Source organism: Mandrillus leucophaeus, unplaced genomic scaffold (genome assembly GCF_000951045.1).
Source record: "Mandrillus leucophaeus isolate KB7577 unplaced genomic scaffold, Mleu.le_1.0 Scaffold374, whole genome shotgun sequence".
NCBI lineage: Eukaryota > Metazoa > Chordata > Mammalia > Primates > Cercopithecidae > Mandrillus > Mandrillus leucophaeus.
Genome location: NW_012103965.1, coordinates 1,771,525 through 1,790,469, shown reverse-complemented (window position 1 = coordinate 1,790,469; position 18,945 = coordinate 1,771,525). Strand labels below are relative to the sequence as shown.

Sequence of the window (18,945 nt, the reverse complement as noted above, 5' to 3'; positions counted from 1 at the left end):
AGAGCTTGCAGTGAGCCGAGATCGTGCCATTGCACTCCAGCCTGGGCAACAGAGCGAGACTCCGTCTCCAAAAAAAAAAAAAAATCCAAGAAGTTCTGATTCTTTCATGCAGCACTGAGTGCTGCCCAGTTTCTTATGGGTGGCTTTTTGACACAAATCCATTTCACCAGTATGACAGTCCTTCATTGTTCTTTATTTGGGGAGTTAGCTCTGCCTTCATGACTGTATAGACATTGATTGTCCGTATTTCAGTCATTTGCATGTATCTGGTTCTGATGTATATTTGGACTGTCTATCATTAGTTTCTTACCCCTCTGGTTTTGAATATCTCCTGTGTTGATATCCCCTGGTGATATCTCTTTCTTGCTTTTGAGCTTAGCGTGCAGTTTTTGGTGGTGGTTATGTTGTTAACATTTTATCCAGCATTTCCAAGTGTCAGGTGCAAAAGGATGCGCTTCCTGTGTTTTTGGTTCTGACATATTGACTGGAATTTGCTGTGATAGCAATTTACGACTTCAGGACAAACTGAGCTATGATTTGTTTTTTTCCCCATAATAAAAATTTGCTTGTAAGAAAAAAAGATAATCTAGCAAACCTGACTGATTGGATTTTTGACATAGATGTCCAAAACATTAATACTCTTTTTTCTTTTTCAGGAAGTATGATATTTTTTCATTTTAATAAGGTTTATGCAGACATTCTCATTTTTGCAGATGGAAACTAAGTGTGGTTGGCCACCCAGTACTCTAACAATTTAAGCACAATAGCAGGCACATGTATTAGCTGATAATTAGGGCAATAGGGGAAAATAAAGTAGAATAAAGGAAGAAGGTGGTAATATCGAAAATCTGAATCTTGTTATTTTATATAGAATGGTTAGGTCTGTCAGATAAGTAAGATTTGAGTAAAGAATTTATAGCAAGTGAGAAAGAAAACCATGAAGATATCTGGGGGACCACTTTTCATCAAGAGAATATAGCAAAGACCTTGAGGTGGGGGTATAGTTGTATGTCCAAGGAACAATAACAAGGCCAATTTAATTGGAATGATGTGAACAGGGGAGTGGTAGGAAATTATTATATATTGTCCTATAGAACAGTGTGAGTCCTTTGACTTTTACCCTGAGTGAGATAGAAACCACTGGAAGGTTTTGAGTAGAGGAGTAACAAAATATGAGTTGCTTTTTTTTTTTTTTTTAACACGTGATAACTTTGGATCTTATATGGGAAGTAGGTTGAACTGAGTCCAGTTGAGGTATCTGAATAATCCAGGCATGAGGATTATGATTACCAAAGGTCAATGATTTAATCAATCATTTAGATCATGGTGTAGCAGTGAGGTAATGAGAAGTTTTTAGATTCTGCGTTTATTTCAGAGGTAGAGTTGGCCTAGAATTTTTTCTTGTATTGATTATGGACTATGTGACAGAATGAGTAGAGGGAAGATGATTAGTATTTAGCCTGATTCAGTAAATGAATGGAGTTACTACTACCTGAGATGGCTAAGAGTAATGGAGAAGCAGATTAGGGGGTTGGATGTCAAGAAAGATGTAATTACTCTTGAGAATCCTATTAGGCACTCAAGTGGAGTTGTCAAATGTGATTTTTGATATATAAATTTGTTGTTGAGGAGAAAGGATTTGTTGTTGGCTTACAGGTGAGGATGAGATCATCTAGGAGTAAGTGTAGATAGAAAACAGGTTGGAAGAGCGAGTCCTGTAATCCAGTGTTTAGAGTTTGAAGAGATGAAGAGGACTCAAAACAGATCAATAGGAAATGGCCTGCAAGAAAAGAGGATTAATAAAAGAGAATAGTGTCCTAGAAGCCAACTGAGGCCAACGTTTCAAGAAGGAAGGAGAACTCAACTATGTCAAATACCCTGAAAGGTCTAGTGAGTTGACCTTTGATCACTGAGAAGTGATCATTAAATTTGGTGACCTGCAGGTAGGTCATTGGTGTAGATCCTGTGGAATTAAAAAATTGCTGGTGTCAGTATGCTAGATGGAATGTACTCATAAGAGGAAATTGTGATGGGAAGTTGGAATGCTTCAGTTTCAATAATGGGAAGGGGAAGTAACTATAATAAAGACATCATAAGACTATGGTAATTAATGCCTAAGTTGGTGGTATTTTTAATAAGATCTTTAGAGAAGAAAAGATCAAAGAAATGTGAAGCTCATGTATATGGCTATTTGAATTATTAGATACCTCTAGTTGGTATAAAACCAACCTTGTAAATGGGCTATTGGTATTTGATTCAACTATTTGATTTATTTGCCTGCTCTAATATCTGAGTAGTGTGTCTGATGATTGTATGTAGAACCTTGCTATCCAAGTATTTATATTAGAATAGGTTAGTTCAGACCTTCAATAACAATACTTTGTGTTGTTTTTGTGTTTACACAAACACACACACACACACACACACACAAAGAAAAGCACTTTAGGTAAACTATAAGGACCTAGTGCTTAGATTTAAGTGATATGGGTCTCAGCTTTTTCTGTCTTGTGCTTTATTATTACCCTTGACAGATGAAGTTATAAAGAAATCCACCTAGGTGTTGTATGAATTTTTCTTTGTCACTGACTTCTTTTAGGTTGTTGACTCTTAAAATGGAAATTTATATTTTATACTATTCTTCTCTTTTTAGAAGAGATTCATGACTCAAAAACAAAAAATCAGATTTGACAGTGTAATTTTTGGTCTACCAGTTTTGTGGAATGATTCCCAATTAGCCAGTGAACTTCAGCGATTACTTTGTATTTCACTTAGACAGGCAGTGTGCTAACTTTGGAGCCTGGACTACCTGAGTTCAGTCCTCTTTCTTCTACTGTATAACAGTACGCAAATTACTTAACCTTTTGGTGTCTTGGTTTTCTTATGGTAAAATGGGGATAATAATAGTGCCTTCTGTAGGGAGTGTTTTGAAGATTAAATTAGTATTTGAAATATTTAGAACAGTCACTAGGACATTGTAAACATTTGCTATTAGCTATATGTGAAGGTGGTAGAAGGGTCTACCTGGAGATAGCATCAGATCCCACAGGTTGAGGGATTAGTTCCACAAAACTGCCCCCTAGACATCTTCACTAGTGATCATGATTGATTAAATCGTTGATCACTGGTAATCAGCCCAACTTTCAGCCCTCTCCCCTCCCTCCCTAGAGGTTAATCATTTTTTTTTTCCTTTGGCCAGCCCCCATCCTGAGGCTATCTAGCAGCCCCCTACCCAGCCTTGGGTCAATTCATTAGCATGCAGAGTCATTTATCACTTTGGAGACTACAAGAATTTTAGGAGTTGCATGCCAGCAAAAGAGATGAAGACCAAATATATATTTAACAATATCACAACTGCTAAGAAATTACAATTAAAGGATGCTATTGATTTTAAGACTTATCCCAATGTCAGAGATGTTAATGTGGTAAAAATGTGCATCAGTTTGTAGAATTTATACTACTAAGCTTCTTTCTAGACTAAATGTGGGATACAGAAAGAATATGGGAGGAACTCTCATTTCTAAACATGTTGGCGGTGTACTCATGTGTCCCTACAACATGTCTGAATGTCATTGTCAATGTCAAAATAAAAGTGTATAGAGCATACATGCAGACTGGGTGGTCTTCAGTATGTCCAAATAACAAAGAGAGGTTGGGAGTTTTCTAAAAAAGGGAGTGTTACATGTGATCCTGAGAGAAAGTTCTTTGGTGTTAGGAAAGCTTTAGGGAGCTGGCAAACTCCAGTTGGTGGGCGATGGTGGTGGGCAGAATTAGTTGCAGCAAATCATCTCAGCAGCTGGACTTACAGAGAATTTATTTCAAGAGCAATGTATCCTGAATGCTTCTCCCCTGGGCCTGTTGACTCTGATTTAGTTATGACCCAATTTGTATGATCAACTTTCACACCATATTCTTCCGTTCAGAAAAACAAGACTGTCAATGTCTTGATTGCTTGGATTGCACTCATGGTAAATGTTCTGAAACTACCAGGCTAAGAGTATTGCCTCACTTAATAGGATGCTACTAAACAATGTAGATATGTTTCTACCATATCTCTTTTAGGTAACTAATTATTTGTATTCTTTAACATGTCTATTAGGATTAGAGCTGCTCTAATCTTGACTGTCATTATTCATTGTATTTCTTTCTTTTTTTTTCCTGATCAAATAGTTTAGGTTGTAACTTCATTGTATTTCCTTGTGAATTGCTTCTCCCTTTTCCTGCTTAGAAATACCTGGCTCCCACTAAACCTAGGATCTCTTGTCTTCCAAGCAAAGGGACTGGCTTGAACAACCATATGATGCTCTTTTTCAGCCTGGATACTTTTCTCCAGAGATTTATCAAGACAATTACCTGGAAAGAAAGCAAAGAAACAGAAATCAACTTGCTTCTTTTTGTTCTCTGTGTGCATACACGTTTTCAGTGATGCCTTCTGGGATCCTGATTGTCTACTCTAGGAGGACACCTGGATAGTTGTTATTAATTCACAAATGGAATTTAAAGAGTATTTTAATTCCATACAGATTTAATTACAATATAGTAACTCAGGCAGATTAAAGAGTACTAAAGAAGAGGGATAAGGCAAATGAAAAATTGGATTTATTAAATGTTTAAAGAAATGCAGATGGCTGGACACGGTGGCTCACGCCTGTAATCCCAGCACTTTGGGAGGCTGAGATGGGCAGATCACGAGATCAGGAGATCAAGACCATCCTGAGCTAACATGGTGAAAGCTCGTCTCTACTAAAAAATACAAAAAATTAGTTGGGCGTGGTGGCAGGCACCTGTAGTCCCAGCTACTCGGGAGGCTGTGGCAGGGGAATGGCATGAACCCGGGAGGTGGAGCTTGCAGTGAGCAGAGATCACGCCACTGCACTCAAGCCTGGGTGACAGAGCGAGACTCCGTCTCAAAACAAACAAACAAACAAACAAAAACAACAACAAAAAAATGCAGTTTACTGATTTTAGGATATATTTTAGCAAACAAAATCTGGCTTATTGGCAGTGTACTGCTTTACTGAATTGATGAAATAATTTGTAATTAACATACAGATTTTATGCAAGTAGAAGTAATGAAGTACAATTATTTTTTAAAACAGTTTGATTTCCATATATATATATATACACACACACACACACACACACACACACAGAGCAGTGTTATTAGATAATCCTTCCTTTATAGATATCTGAAAGATAAATACCAACTAATTGTGAATTTCAGGTTGTACAGGTTCCAAGTAAGATACCTTAAAATTTGACTAAACTTATGTTTTCTTGTTTTAATTTTAGGGTGAAAAGGTAAACTATGAAAAGTTTAGAAATTGGCTTTTTCTAAACAAAGATGCTTTTACTTTCTCTCGATGGCTTCTATCTGGAGGTGTGTATGTTACCCTCACTGATGATAGTGATACTCCTACTTTCTACCAAACTCTGGCTGGAGTCACACATTGTAAGTAATGACATTTCATTGTTTTCTTTTTGCCTTTTTAAAAATATATAATTGACTGGTAATATGAGAATATGCTTATAAAGGAGAAATTTATTTAAGTTTTTAAATTTTTTATTTTTTTGAGACAGGGTCTCGCTCTGTCCCAGGCTGGAGTGCAGTGGCACCATTGTGGCTTACAACAGTCTCAACATCCTGGGGTCAACCAATCCTCTCACCTCATCCTTCTGAGCCCCTGGGACTACAGGCATTCACCACCATGCCTGGCTAATTTTTTTTATCTTTTGTAGAGACTGCAGGGGTCTATGTTGCCTATGTTGGTCTTGAACTCTTGGGCTCAAGTAATCCTCCACCTCAGTTTCCCAAGGTGCTAGGATTACAGTCGTGAGTCACTGTGCCCAGCCGAGACTTTTTTTTCTTTTTTTTGAGGTAGAGTCTCTGTCGCCCAGGCTTGAGGGCAGTGGCGTGATCTTGGCCCACTGCAAGCTCCGCCTCCCAGGTTCACGCCATTCTCCTGCCTCAGCCTCCCGAGTAGCTGGGACTACAGGCGCCCACCACCACACCTGGCTAATTTTTTTGTATTTTTAGTTGAGTCATGGTTTCACCATGTTAGCCGGGATGGTCTTGATCTCCTGACCTCGTGATCCACCTGCCTCAGCCTCCCAACGTGCTGGGATTACAGGCATGAGCCACGACTCCCGGCCTGAGAAACTTTTTTTTGTCAGTATTTTGTTTTTTTTCAAAATGTAATAAAAAGAAATGTTGGGCATGGAAAATATAGCCCTCTGTGAATTGTCCTTAACTAAGCTGTATTAGTTTCCTAGGGTTGCTGTAACAAATTACCACAATTCGGCCTGGCGCAATGGCTCAAGCCTGTAATCCCAGCACTTTGGGAGGCCGAGACAGGTGGATCACGAGGTCAGGAGATCGAGACCATCCTGGCTAACGCAGTGAAACCCCGTCTCTACTAAAAAATACAAAAAACTAGGCGGGCGAGGTGGCGGGCGCCTGTAGTCCCAGCTACTTGGGAGGCTGAGGCAGGAGAATGGCGTAAACCCAGGAGGCGGAGCTTGCAGTGACCTGAGATCTGGCCACCGCACTCCAGCCTGGGCGACAAAGCGAGACTCCGTCTCAAAACAAAAACAAAAACAAAACAAATTACCACAATTCATAAACTGAAACGAGACATTTAACTCAGTTTTAGCAGCTGAAATCAAGATGTTTATATGACTGTATTCCCTCTGAAGTCCTGTTACAGAACTGGAGTTGGGTCTGCTTACCTGGCTCAGTAAAATCACATATCTACACCAGAGTTTTTGTAGCAGTAGAAAGGAAGACATTTATAGGGCATTAAGCAAAGAGGACCAGGTATATGCTCAAAGCCTGACCTCCCCAAGGCTCACGGGTAGGGGTTTTTAAAGGCAAGGGTAACTTTCAGGAATATAGAAGCTACAGGCAAAAATCATAAATCAATACATGAAGGATACTCATTGGTTTTGGCCTAAAAGGGTGGGATATCTTGAAGGGGGGGAGCTTACAGGTAGGTAATAGGTAGGTAGACAGATTTAAAGGTTTTCTGATTTGCAATTGGTTAAGGAAGAGAAGCATCTTTTTAAAATTTGAGGTCAGCAGAAAAGAACATTAACTGGCTCATGGGTATGACTCCCTCCAGGCCCTTCAGGAAGAAGTTAATTAATTAATTAATTTGAGATGCAGTATTGCTCTGTCGCCCAGGCTGGAGTGCGGTGGCACGATCTCTGCTCACTGCAACCTCCACTTCCCAGGTTCAAGTGATTCTTCTGCCTCAGCCTCCTGAGTAGCTGGGATTATAGGTGTCCACCACTTCGCCCAGCTAAATTTTTTGTATTTTTAGCAGAGAAGGGGTTTCACCATGTTGGCCAGGCTGGTTTCAAACTCCTGACCTCAAGTGATCCACCCGCCTCAGCCTCCCAAAGTGCTAGGATTACAGGCATGAGCCACCACACCCAGCCTGGGAAGAAATTTAGAACAAAGAAGGATAGTAAGCATTGAATCTTTAGTTCCCCTGTGGTCTAAGGTCTGATCAGCTCAGTGTGGGTTCTTGGTGAGGGAGGGGGTCTGTTCTTCTGAATGACAACTCGGGCACATATTAAGATGTTATCTTTAGTTGCTATAGGGAAATCAAACATCTTCTTTTAGGCTACTATTACTTTCTGGTGTAACAAGTTACTTATTTCTCAGGGCTGGCTAGATAGATGCGTAGAGTTTCACTTGAAGGAACTCAGGAATATCCTTTATTTCCATGCATGCAGGGACCCCTAGGCCCCTCGGCCCCTTAAAAGGTGCTTCCTGCTCTGCCTCAGTCCCTAGAAAAGAATTATTCCTTGCCTCTTCAATTTTTTGGTGACCCCAAGCATTCCTTGGTTTGTGGCAGCATCTCCCATTCTTTGCCTCTGTCTTCTCCTGGCCTTCTCTATGTGTTTCTGTGTCCTTTCCTCTTGGATTCAGGGTCCATGATAAATCCAGGATAATTTTACCTCAAGGTCCTTAATTCATTACATCCGCAAAGACCCTGTTTCCAAATAAGGCCGTACTCTGAGGTTCCAGATAGTCATGAATGTTCGGGAGACAGTATTCAATTCACTACACAGGCCTAAGTGTTAATTTCTACTGTTCTTCTTTCCATTGGATACAGAAAACTGTTAATACACTCTGCTTTTCAGGTTTTTTTTTTTTTTTTTTTGACACACAGTCTCTCTCTTTTGCCTGGGCTGGAGTGCAGTGGTGTGATCTCAGTTCACTGCAGCCTCCACCTCCTGGATTCAAGTGATTCTCCTGCCTTGGCCTCCCAGGTAGCTGTGATTACAGGCATGCACTACCAAGTCTGGCTAATTTTTGTATTTTTATTAGAGACGGGGCTTCGCTATGTTGGCCAGGCTGGTCTTGAACTCCTGACCTCAGGTGACCCACCTGCCTCAGCCTCCCAAAGTGCTGGGATTACAGGTGTGAGCCATTGTGCCTGGGCTACTTTTCCTTATGCTTCTTTCTATCACTAAAATGCCTTCTCTTTTTCTTCTGCCTGTTAAATCCTAACAATCATGCATGAAGACTTAAATCACATACTCTCTTTTTTTTTTCATGAAACCTTTTCTTGCCTTCTTATCAGAAATTATCTCTCATTTCTCTAACTCTGATAACACCTTACTTGTACCTTTCTTCAATTAATTTATCCCATTCATCTTTGTATTATAACTATTTATAGCATTCTGCTTATTTGTACATGTCATGTCTCCTAACTCATAGGATCCTTTCTGGCATAGGGGGTCTGCATTATTATTCTATCTTTCCTCCCTTGGGCCAAGCCTAAATAAGTATTTGTTGACTGAATAGAGGAATTTGGGTGTCAAGCGCTATTTGTATCCATTGCTTTATATGACATATAACTTGACTACTGATTACATATCAACTACTTTCTCCCATTTTCATTCTGTTATTATTAAAAGTTCTGACTGGTAAGTTCTGGCATGAATAGGCAATAAGCTTCATTCTACTACTTTTCAGTGCCCTTGTCTTTAAGTAGGAAAGCCTTTAAAAAAATTATTTTGCTTAAAATATTGAGGGAACGTTTTTATACTCACTGTGTAAACTCTAACTTACCTTAGTATTTAAGTTGTCAGTCATATGAATATTCTGTTGAACTTTCACTTTTATTTGTGATTGTATGGTAAATTATTTTTCTGTTAATATTGACAAGAGTGTGACTGCTTTCCTTAAATGCCTTGTTGTGTTAAAGAAAAAATTATTCTGATATTTGTTAAAACAGTAAGGAAGACATTATTCAAGACTACTGCAATTAAGGGTATTGCAGTAAGAGAGAGAGATAAGCTCAGCTCTCAATATAACAACAACAAGTGGGGATTTATAGCCAAGAATTAAGGTGAGGTGGTCAGTGGATGGAAAAATTACAAAGAGGAGACATCAAAGGTAGGGGATTCTTGCTAAAATGGCCCCAGTTGAGGGGAATGACTATTGCTGGATTCTTATCTAAAACTGGTCTAGGATAAACCAATGACAGGAAGGGGACCAAGAATGAAACTTAGTAGAAGTGAGCTTAGAGGAACCTAAAAAATTTGGTCAGGGAGCTAGTCTTTGTCAGTTGATTAAAAAATTACTTTGAATGCGGAAGCTGCATATTGTCTGTTTTTGAAAGCACTGTATTAGTAGAGAAAACAAATTTATTTAATCAGTCAAATAATTTTCAATATGTTAAAAATGGCTACATTTTATTTGAAAATAATATTTTCTATTTACCTTTTTATTAATTGGGAAGTTTTTTGGATTTTTAATAGTATCTAAAAGTTAAAAATACTTTTGCCTTGTTAAGAAATCTTGAATTAGGCTGGGTGTGGTGGCTCACGCCTGTAATCCCAACAGTTTGGGAAACCGAGGCGGGCGGATCACAGGGTCAGGAGTTCGAGACCAGCCTGGCAAATATGGTAAAACCCCGTCTCTACTAAAAAAATATATACAAAAATTAGACTACAGGTGGCAGGCACCTGTAGTCCCAGCTACTCGGGAAGCAGAGGCAGGAGAGTCACTTGAACCTGGGAGGCAGAGGTTGCAGTGAGCCAAGATCATGCCACTGCACTCTAGCCTGGGTGACAGGGCGAGACTCCGTCTCAAATAAAAAAAACCAAAATCTTGAATTATTTGAAACAAGTATTCCTGTACATTCATTGTTTCACCTAAAATAATGACCTTCTAATTCCTAATGATTATTTTCTTTTTAGTTTCATGTACCCCCTAACATCTCTGCAGCATTTTAACACCGTTGACCAGTTTTCTTCAAACTCTCTTCTCCTTTGACTTTTGAAACATTGTAGTTTCCTGATATTATTATTTCTTACGAGTTTTACTGTTCCCCTTTTACCACCTACTTTTAAAATAAAAGTTATTTTGAGCAGATCAGCCCTTCACTCTATTTTGTTCTCGAATGATGTACATGCTTTGCTTCATCACAGCCATTTCCTATCTTTGCAGGTGATACCTAGATGAACTTTTCTGCTTTTGAGGTATTTCTGAAACTGCAGATTCATTTTAATAAATGCCTCCTGGTTATATTTTTTAGCACCTAAATCTCATATCTAAAGCCAAATTCATCTTCCCCTGCCTCAATCCACCTAAAGGTATTAAAAAAAAAAAAAAAAAAAAGGCAAACATGTTCTTCCTTCTGTGTTTTATATCCTGGTTGATAATATTTTTAATTCCAGTGTCTAACTTGACTCACTTTGACTTTTCCTTGTCAAGCTTCATATTACATTCTGTCCATCTTAACTCAGACATATTTCTTACATCTTTCTTTCTTGGTGCCATCATTACAAATTTCTTATCTTTCTTGTTTTACTGTCTCTCAATGATATGAAAGTATGAAGGACAATTTTTTTAATGTATTTTTAATTCACATTAAATTGACATTGCATTTTTTTAATTACTTCACTTCTCTGCTCAGAAACGTTTGCTTAAATTCCTTAACATGGCTTCAGAGTCTCTTAGTTTCCTATCCTTGACTTAATTTCCCATGCTCATTTCTCCTCACATGTGTTCTCTGCCTCAACTACAGAGCACTGGTCAGTATACTGTGACCACACCATGAACTTTATATTATAGCTACCCTATATACATCACTCCTTATCTTCCTTCGTTTAAGAATGTACCTCATCTTTCAACCCTTGACAATTGAGATGATTCTTTGTCATCAAAGCCCAATTCAGATAGATGCTGCCTGTTCTTTCATGCTTGTCCATTTCTCTTTAATTTGAGTTAGTTTATTTTACTATTTGCATTTCTGCAACACTTTATATTTCAATTAAAACAATTAATTTGCTTCTTGCCCTATCTCTAAGTCTGTTGGAAATGGCTTTGTTTACCCCAAGTTGCAAGCCCCTTGGGAATATGACTCAGGTCCTATTCCTCTGAGTTTTTCTTAGTTTAGTTGACTAAATGCATTTTGTTGGATTGAACTGGATTGAAAATTTTTCAGCCTCTTGAAGTGTACATTCTAAGTCTTGATTTAAACATTTTATTGCCTCCAGAGTGAGCAGAAGGTATGTGTCCTCTTAGGACTGTAAGGCTAAAGCCGTACCAAGGGGAGAAGGACCAAGATAAATCATGTTTAAATAAGGTTTAACAACTTCATAAGCATGGGGATGTTCTCATAAAAGTTGACTATATTTGGCTGGGTGCGGTGGCTCACGCCTGTAATCTCAGCACTTTGGGAGGCCGAGACGGGTGGATCATGAGGTCAAGAGAATGAGACTATCCTGGCCAACATGGAGAAACCCCATTTGTACTAAAAGTACAAAAATTAGCTGGGTGTGATGGCATGTGCTTATAGCCCCAGCTACTCGGGAGGCTGAGGCAGGAGTATAGTTTGAACCCAGGTGGTGGCAGAGGTTGCAGTGAGCTGAGATTTTGCCACTGCACTCCAGGCTGGCAACAGAGTGAGACCCTGTCTCAAAAAAAAAAGGGTATACTATGTTTTTAGGGGGAAATGAATTATGATACTTACACATTTAAAGAACTGTCGAAAGTTGCAAAGTTCTAAGGTCCTCCAAAACTTTTGGTTAGCTAAATGATGGCAGATATGGAACATTGATTAGCATTCAGTTTAGGCACGTGAAGAGTCAGTTTGCTTTAAATACATGTAGTGATTTTAACTGCTCTTACAATGTGCCCATTGATTTGCGTGGTAGCCATTGAAATAAATCAGTAGCGTATGGTAAAAGCCTGAAGAAATATGCTGTCTTCTCAGTTATTTATAACATTCTTATTTGCTGGCATCTTAGTTGAGTTTTGTCCTATCCTTATTTCTTGCAAGAGAAATAGCCCCAAATTAAAAACAAGTCAGCCATAAGTCTACTATGGTATATTGGTAGTTACCAGCTATATTGAACATTGGAATTATTTGGAGAAATTATTAAAAGTGCAGGTTACTGGCTATGTCAGCAAATGTTTTTATTTAGTGGGCCCTAGGACTCTGTACTTTACAAACATCCAGGGTGATTTTGATGTAGATGGACCACGAACTGCATTTTGAGAAACACTGATAAAATATTTAGTAGTTCTTCAACCTCTGTGTCACACAGACTACCCCTGCCACTTACTGTTGCTGAGGGAGATAGATTTCACCTCTTCAAACTTCTTTTTTCTCCTTTGTAAAGCAGGGCTAATGATACAATATACCTTATAAGGCTGTTTTAAGGAGTAAATTAGGTAATACCTTTTATTATTATTAATAAAAGGACTCAGCCCTGTGCCTGGTATAGAGCATGTATGTTTTTGGTTTTTTTGTTTTTGTTTTTGTTTTTTTGAGACGGAGTCTCACTCTGTTGCCCAGGCTGGAGTGTGGTGGCGCGATCTCAGCTCACTGCAACCTCCGCCCTCCAAGTTCAAGTGATTCTTCTGCCTCAGCCTCCCAAGTAGCTGGGATTACAGGTGCCTGCCACCATGCCTGGCTAATTTTTTGTATTTTTAGTAGAGATGGGATTTCACCATCTCCACCAGGCTGGTCTTGAACTCCTGACCTCGTGATCCCCCCGCCTCGGCTTCCCAAAGTGCGGGGATTACAGGCGTGAGCCACCGCACCCGGCCAGAGCATGTGTTTTATAATGAATATGCATCCTCTTATATTTGTGAACACTTGGCGTTGTGAATATCAGTGGTCCTTATCCCTCTGTCTTCAGAGAATAATTGTTTTGGGATCAAGTAGATTTTCAAATAGAGGGCTGTAGATCAGTATAAAAATTAACTTGCCCAGATTTGTGGAAAGAAAGTGTTTCTTACCAGTTCGTTTACTTTTATTGTATAATTTATAAAAACAAAGAACCAACAACAAATTTATTCAACAGACAACTGAATTGCTGCTGGCTTCTGGCAAATGGCTACTCTCTTAGTGGGTCTTACCATGAAAAGCATTATCACAAAGTCAGAATTACTGCTTAACTTCTTAGAGAAATTCTGACATGGTTAGGTTTACAATGTGATGACTATGATTTATATTACCTATAAATTCTCACTCTGATTCTGGCTAAACAATTCACTATTGATGCTTTGCAGGCTCTTCTACTCAAATAATATTTGGTACATTGAACTGTTCTAATAATGTGTTAGGAATGTGGAAACTTGTGTTAAAAATAGGGAATGTTATTAACTGATTTATAAGTAGACATTTATTTTAAAGCATCAGCGACTCCATTTAAATTTGTGTAATGAGCCAAGGTATCTAGGAAACAAAAAGGAATGATAATTTTTAACTTCTGAATAACATGTTGGCATGCAGATGCCTTTAATTACTTTTTCATACACAATTCCAAAGTAAAATTTGAAGTCACAGTAAGTTGAACACACTGCCATGTTTAATCATATTTTGTTCTCTTTGATGTGAATCAGAAAGGAAACTGTAGAGCTATTTGTATTCAGTATAGACTTAGAATAATTAACTTACTGGATTTGGCCAGGCGTGGTGCCCCACGCCAGTAATCCCACCACTTTGGGAGGCTGAGGCGGGCGGATCACCTGAGGTCAGGAGTTCAAGACCAGCCTGGGCATCATGGTTAAACCCCGTCTCTACTAAAAATATAAAAGTTAGCTGGGTGTGGTGGCAGACACCTGTAATCCCGGTACTCGGGAGGCTGAGACAGGAGAATTGCTTGAACCCAGGAGGCGGAGGTTGCTGTGAGCCGAGACTGTGCCATTGCACTCCAGCCTAGGTGACAAGAGTGAAACTCCGTCTCAAATAATTATAATAATAATAATAACTTACTCAGTTTACCCAAGATTTTAGATTTTGTCATGGCAATTACATTTTTCTGAAGTGCAAATTTCAAACTATTGTTACCTTATCTATTATTTAAATTAAGAAGTGGAATCAGAACTTTAGCCCAAAGTTCAAGTGTTTATGGTTTAATACATCTTAACTAATTTTTAAATCAAGACCATTGTATTTTTGTACCATAATTTGCAGTTTAAATACTTTATTATTATTATTATTGTTATTATTATTATTTGAGACAGGTTCTGGCTCTGTCACCCAGGCTGGAGTGCAGTGGCCCTATCTAGGCTCATTGCAACCTCCGCCTCCCAGGCGTAAGCGATCCCCCCACCTCAGCCTCCCAACTTGCTGGGACTGCAGGCGCATGCCACCAGGCCTGGCTAAGTTTTGTATTTTTTGTAGAGAAGGAGTTTTACCATGTTGCCCAGGCTGGCCTCAAACTCCTGGGCTCAAGTGATCTACCTGCCTCAGCCTCCCAAAGTGCTAGGATTATAGGTGTGAGCCAGCATGCCTGGCTATTTAAATACTTTAGATTTTATTTGTAAAATTACTTGTGAAATATAGATAAGTTTATTTATTTTGAGACAGAGTCTTACTCTGCAGGCAGGAGTTCATTGGCACAGCTATGGCTCAGTGCAGCCTCGACCTCGCAGGCTCAAGGGATCCTCCTGCCTCAGCTTCCTGAGTAGCTGGGGCCACAGGTACGTTCACTGCACTCGGCTAATTTCTAAAAATTCTTTGTAGAGATTGGATCTCAACATGTTACCCAGGCTGGTCTCAATTCTCCCCTGCCACAGACTCCCAAAGTGCTGGGATTACAGGTGTGAGCCACTGTGTCCAGTCAACAAGATTAATGACAAGTTAATCTTTAAAGCCGTTTGTACTGAAGGTACAGGAGGACAGATACGATGTTTGTGATGATGCTGAACATCTCGACGATGATGATGTTGAGTCAGAAAGCCTGTATAGGGAGCATAAACATTCTATGTAATTAAAAGTTTGAAATAAGTTAGTATAGTTCTTCCCTCTGCTCCCCTGATTCTACTTTGAATGATCAAACCCTAGTCATTTTTGTTTTTTCTTGTAATACCCTTTCTTTTTCTGTTTTGTCCATAGTTGTTTAATACAGTGTTGGAGTTTGGAGAGACAGACTATAAAGTTAAAATGTAATTAGTTTTAATTGATTAGTTTTAATCAGCCTTTCACTGTTTTAAATCTGTCTATGCCATCCCCTATACTGTAGTACATGAGTAGTCCTCTCCAAGCAGTCTAGCAGCTCCACGTCGTCTTCTCTTTGAAATGTTTGCGTTGCGACTGAAATGCCTACTATTCCACGTTCAGCTGTTATCTTTAACACTTTTTTTTTTTTTTTGTCATTGGAAACTAAAATTCTTTCTGTCTTTTGCCTTTTATCTTGGGTCCATGGTATAAACCTTTCTGTAGGTGATCCTGTTTCTTGTGCTTGAATTAAAACTTAACTGCTTTTTTGTCTTTCTGTCCTATTACTATCTGTTTTACCTTCAGACTTTTACACATCCTGTTTTACCTCTGCTTATAATTTCCTTCTTCTGCCACACTCCTTTTCTTTCCGTAGTTAACTTTTAGATTCCCTTCATGTACCTCCTTAAACATCAAGACCTCCAGGGCCTACCCACATATGTGCTCCCAGAAAACTCTCTATTTTTTCATTGTACTTTGCACACTAGAAGAAAATGATCAGTTTTCACTTCTAGAATCTAAACACAGTTGTCTTGTTCACAGTCATATCTGTAGTTTTTAGTACAATGTCAGGCATATAATATGTTTTTACTAAATGTTTCCAGAATATGATGTGGCTTTTAAAATTTTTATTTATTGTCCGGGTGCAGTAGCTCATGCCTGTACTCCCAGCACTTTGGAAGGCTGTGGTGGGAGGCTCACTTGAGCCCAGTAGTTCAAGGCCAGCCTGGGAAACAGCAAGTTCCCGTCTCTACAAAAAATTTAAAAATTAGCTGGATGTGGTAGCACATGCTTATATTCCCAGCTACTCTGGAGGCCGAGGTGGGAGGATCACTTCAGCTCAGGAGGTTGAGGCCACATTGAGCCATGATCATTCCTGGGTGACAGAGTGAGACCCTATCTCTTAAAAAAAAAAGAAACTATTATTAAGTTATTTTCCTTAATAGTCATATTCTTTTGTAGAATTCAGCAATATTTGGAAGAAAACATGTATCTATTCTGTCTTGTAAATATGTTTTCCAATAAATTAAGAAAGTTTTTGACATTTCCCCAAAATGTATCATAATGTATTCAGCTTGCTAACAGTGATTTCTTTGAATGGTAGAATCTGGATTCTGAAGTAGTTAAAATTGTATTTTTGGTGATGGGACTTTATAATTCATTTTGATTATTTCTGTTTTCAAAGTTAACTCAAGAAATTTGTATTGCCCCTGTCTGTTTTAGCATTTATTTCAGCTAACAATATGTATATTATTATGGTCCCTTACCACATTTTAGTTTACAATGTTAAAGCCTTCTGTCAATAGGGAAAAAAGTGCTTTGGTGATTCTTAGACCATGAACTGCCTTGTAAATCTGTGTGCCTCTCCTTCATTATCCTCTTATCTGTTAGTGATGTAAGGCTTACAGCCATTTTAAGTAGATCTCAGAAGGTCATTGCTCCTGAGAAGAGGTTGTTTTTCAAAAATGTTAAAGAAATGTGTTACTGTATGAAAATACTTGGATATTGTGCCTGGCCTTTTTGATGAGGATTCACTTCTGGCATTAAAGAGTTGTTGTCTGCAGCTGGAGCCTTTGGTGAGGTGAGACCTGATTAGGATGGCCCAAAGTGCAGACAAAGAACTACTTAGAATGTTGGGAATATGGTATACTGCTGTTGTGACCCAGAAAAAATTATACCTATAGGTGGGTGATAAATTCATTCTTATTTACCCAGTAGAGTATAAGTTTTAATAGTGACTTATGCATTGCAAATAGAAAGAGTAACTACCGAAATTACTGCTTCAAACTTCTTCAAGTGAAAATAAGGTTAGTGAACTTCCTCTTCCTAGCAATTTAGCTGCCAATTCATGTAAAATGTTTGGTAATAATATTATATATATAAAATCTACTTTAGCTTGCTTTTGACAAATGTTTGATTGAGGATTGTGCAGTCTATCTATATCCAGAAAATGAACAGATCACATACACTTAAAAGTCAGCACTAAAGGATGGTTTTCATTGCTGATCATGACCAGTCTGATCATTTTTTTCTTATAAATATGTTCTACTTGTCTTTCCAGATTCCTGCTTCAGCAAAGAAATTGTGTTTTTTGAGGAGATTGATAAACATAGTTTTCAAAGTAAAAAAAAGAATCACAGTTAATACGATTTTTCTGTGTTCCAATTTACTGTATTATGTAAACACCAATTAATCAGAATTACTTATTGAACACCTATTATATTCTCAATACTGAGAAGTACAGAAATAACATCAAGACTGCTGTCTTCCTCCTTTTGTTTCAGGGTTAGATTTTTTTATATGCTGATCTACTACTTGGAAGAGTTTAGGACTTGAAAAAGCTAATGTTTCTCTGGAGGAACGAAACGCTTTTTCTTTTCTTTTCTTTTCTTTTTAAGCATCATAAATGGAATAGACAGACGTCTTATTTAGGAATCTCAATTTATATATCAGATTACTTTGTTGTTCTCCCTACTGCTAAAATTTTAAAATACTCTCTCCTTTTAAATAAATTCAGTTATCTGAATATTTGAAGTAGATACTTCAGCATTAAAAAACTAAAGCAGCATTCTTCAGTATGAGTTTCATATCTTTTATTTTGTTACAAAAAAGTTGAAATGGGGTCTCACTATGTTGCCCAAGCTGGTCCTAAACCCCTGGACTTAAGCAATCCTCCTACCTCCACCTCCCAAAGTTCTGGGATTATAGGTGTAAGCCACCACACCCAGCCTTTATATATTTTAAAAATTAGATCCCATTCCAAAGTAATTGGACCTTTGCAAACATTGACCCATCAGGAGATTACAATCTAGTGAATTAGTTATTTAGTTTAAAAAGCAATACTATATGACACAGTGTGTATTCCTCTGTGAAAATTTTATCTTTATTGCTCCATACTTTTTTTTTTTTTTTAAATAGAGACAAGGTCTCTACTAAAAATGTAAAAAATTAGCCAGGTGTGGTGGCGGGCGCCTGTAATACCAGCTACTCAGGAGGCTGAGGCAGGAGAATCACTTGAATCTAGGAGGCAAACATTACAGTGAGCTGAGATCACACCACTGCACTCCAGTCTGGGCAACAGAGTGAGATTCCATCTTGGAAAAAAAAAATTTTTTTCGGGAACTTTGTTCTTATCTTTCCAGGTAACTTAAGAGTTACCTTGCTAAACTGACCTAACAGGAAAAATAATGAATAAATGAAAGTTACCAGATGCCAAGGTCATGTCTGGTACTAATTGTGATCTTTTTTTTTTTTTTTGAGACGGAGTCTCACTCTGTTGCCCAGGCTGGAGTGCAGTGGTGCGATCTCGGCTCACTGCAAGCTCTGCCTCCCGGGTTCACGCCATTCTCCTCCCTCAGCCTCCCAAGTAGCTGGGACTACAGGTGCCCACCACCACGCCCGGCTAATTTTTTTGTATTTTTAGTAGAGACGGGGTTTCACTGTGTTAGCCAGGATGGTCTCAATCTCCTGA

At 38.5% G+C, this 18,945-nt stretch overlaps 1 protein-coding gene across 1 annotated transcript in view; it reads left to right on the top strand.

Moving 5' to 3' along the window:
- Positions 1-18,945, top strand: part of USP32 (ubiquitin specific peptidase 32) — a 255,762-nt gene that overhangs the window by 130,600 nt on the left and 106,217 nt on the right. The window contains exon 5 of the mRNA XM_011990240.1: positions 5,290-5,449. Within this exon, the coding sequence (XP_011845630.1) occupies positions 5,290-5,449 (160 nt within the window). The remainder of the gene's footprint in view (positions 1-5,289; positions 5,450-18,945) is intronic.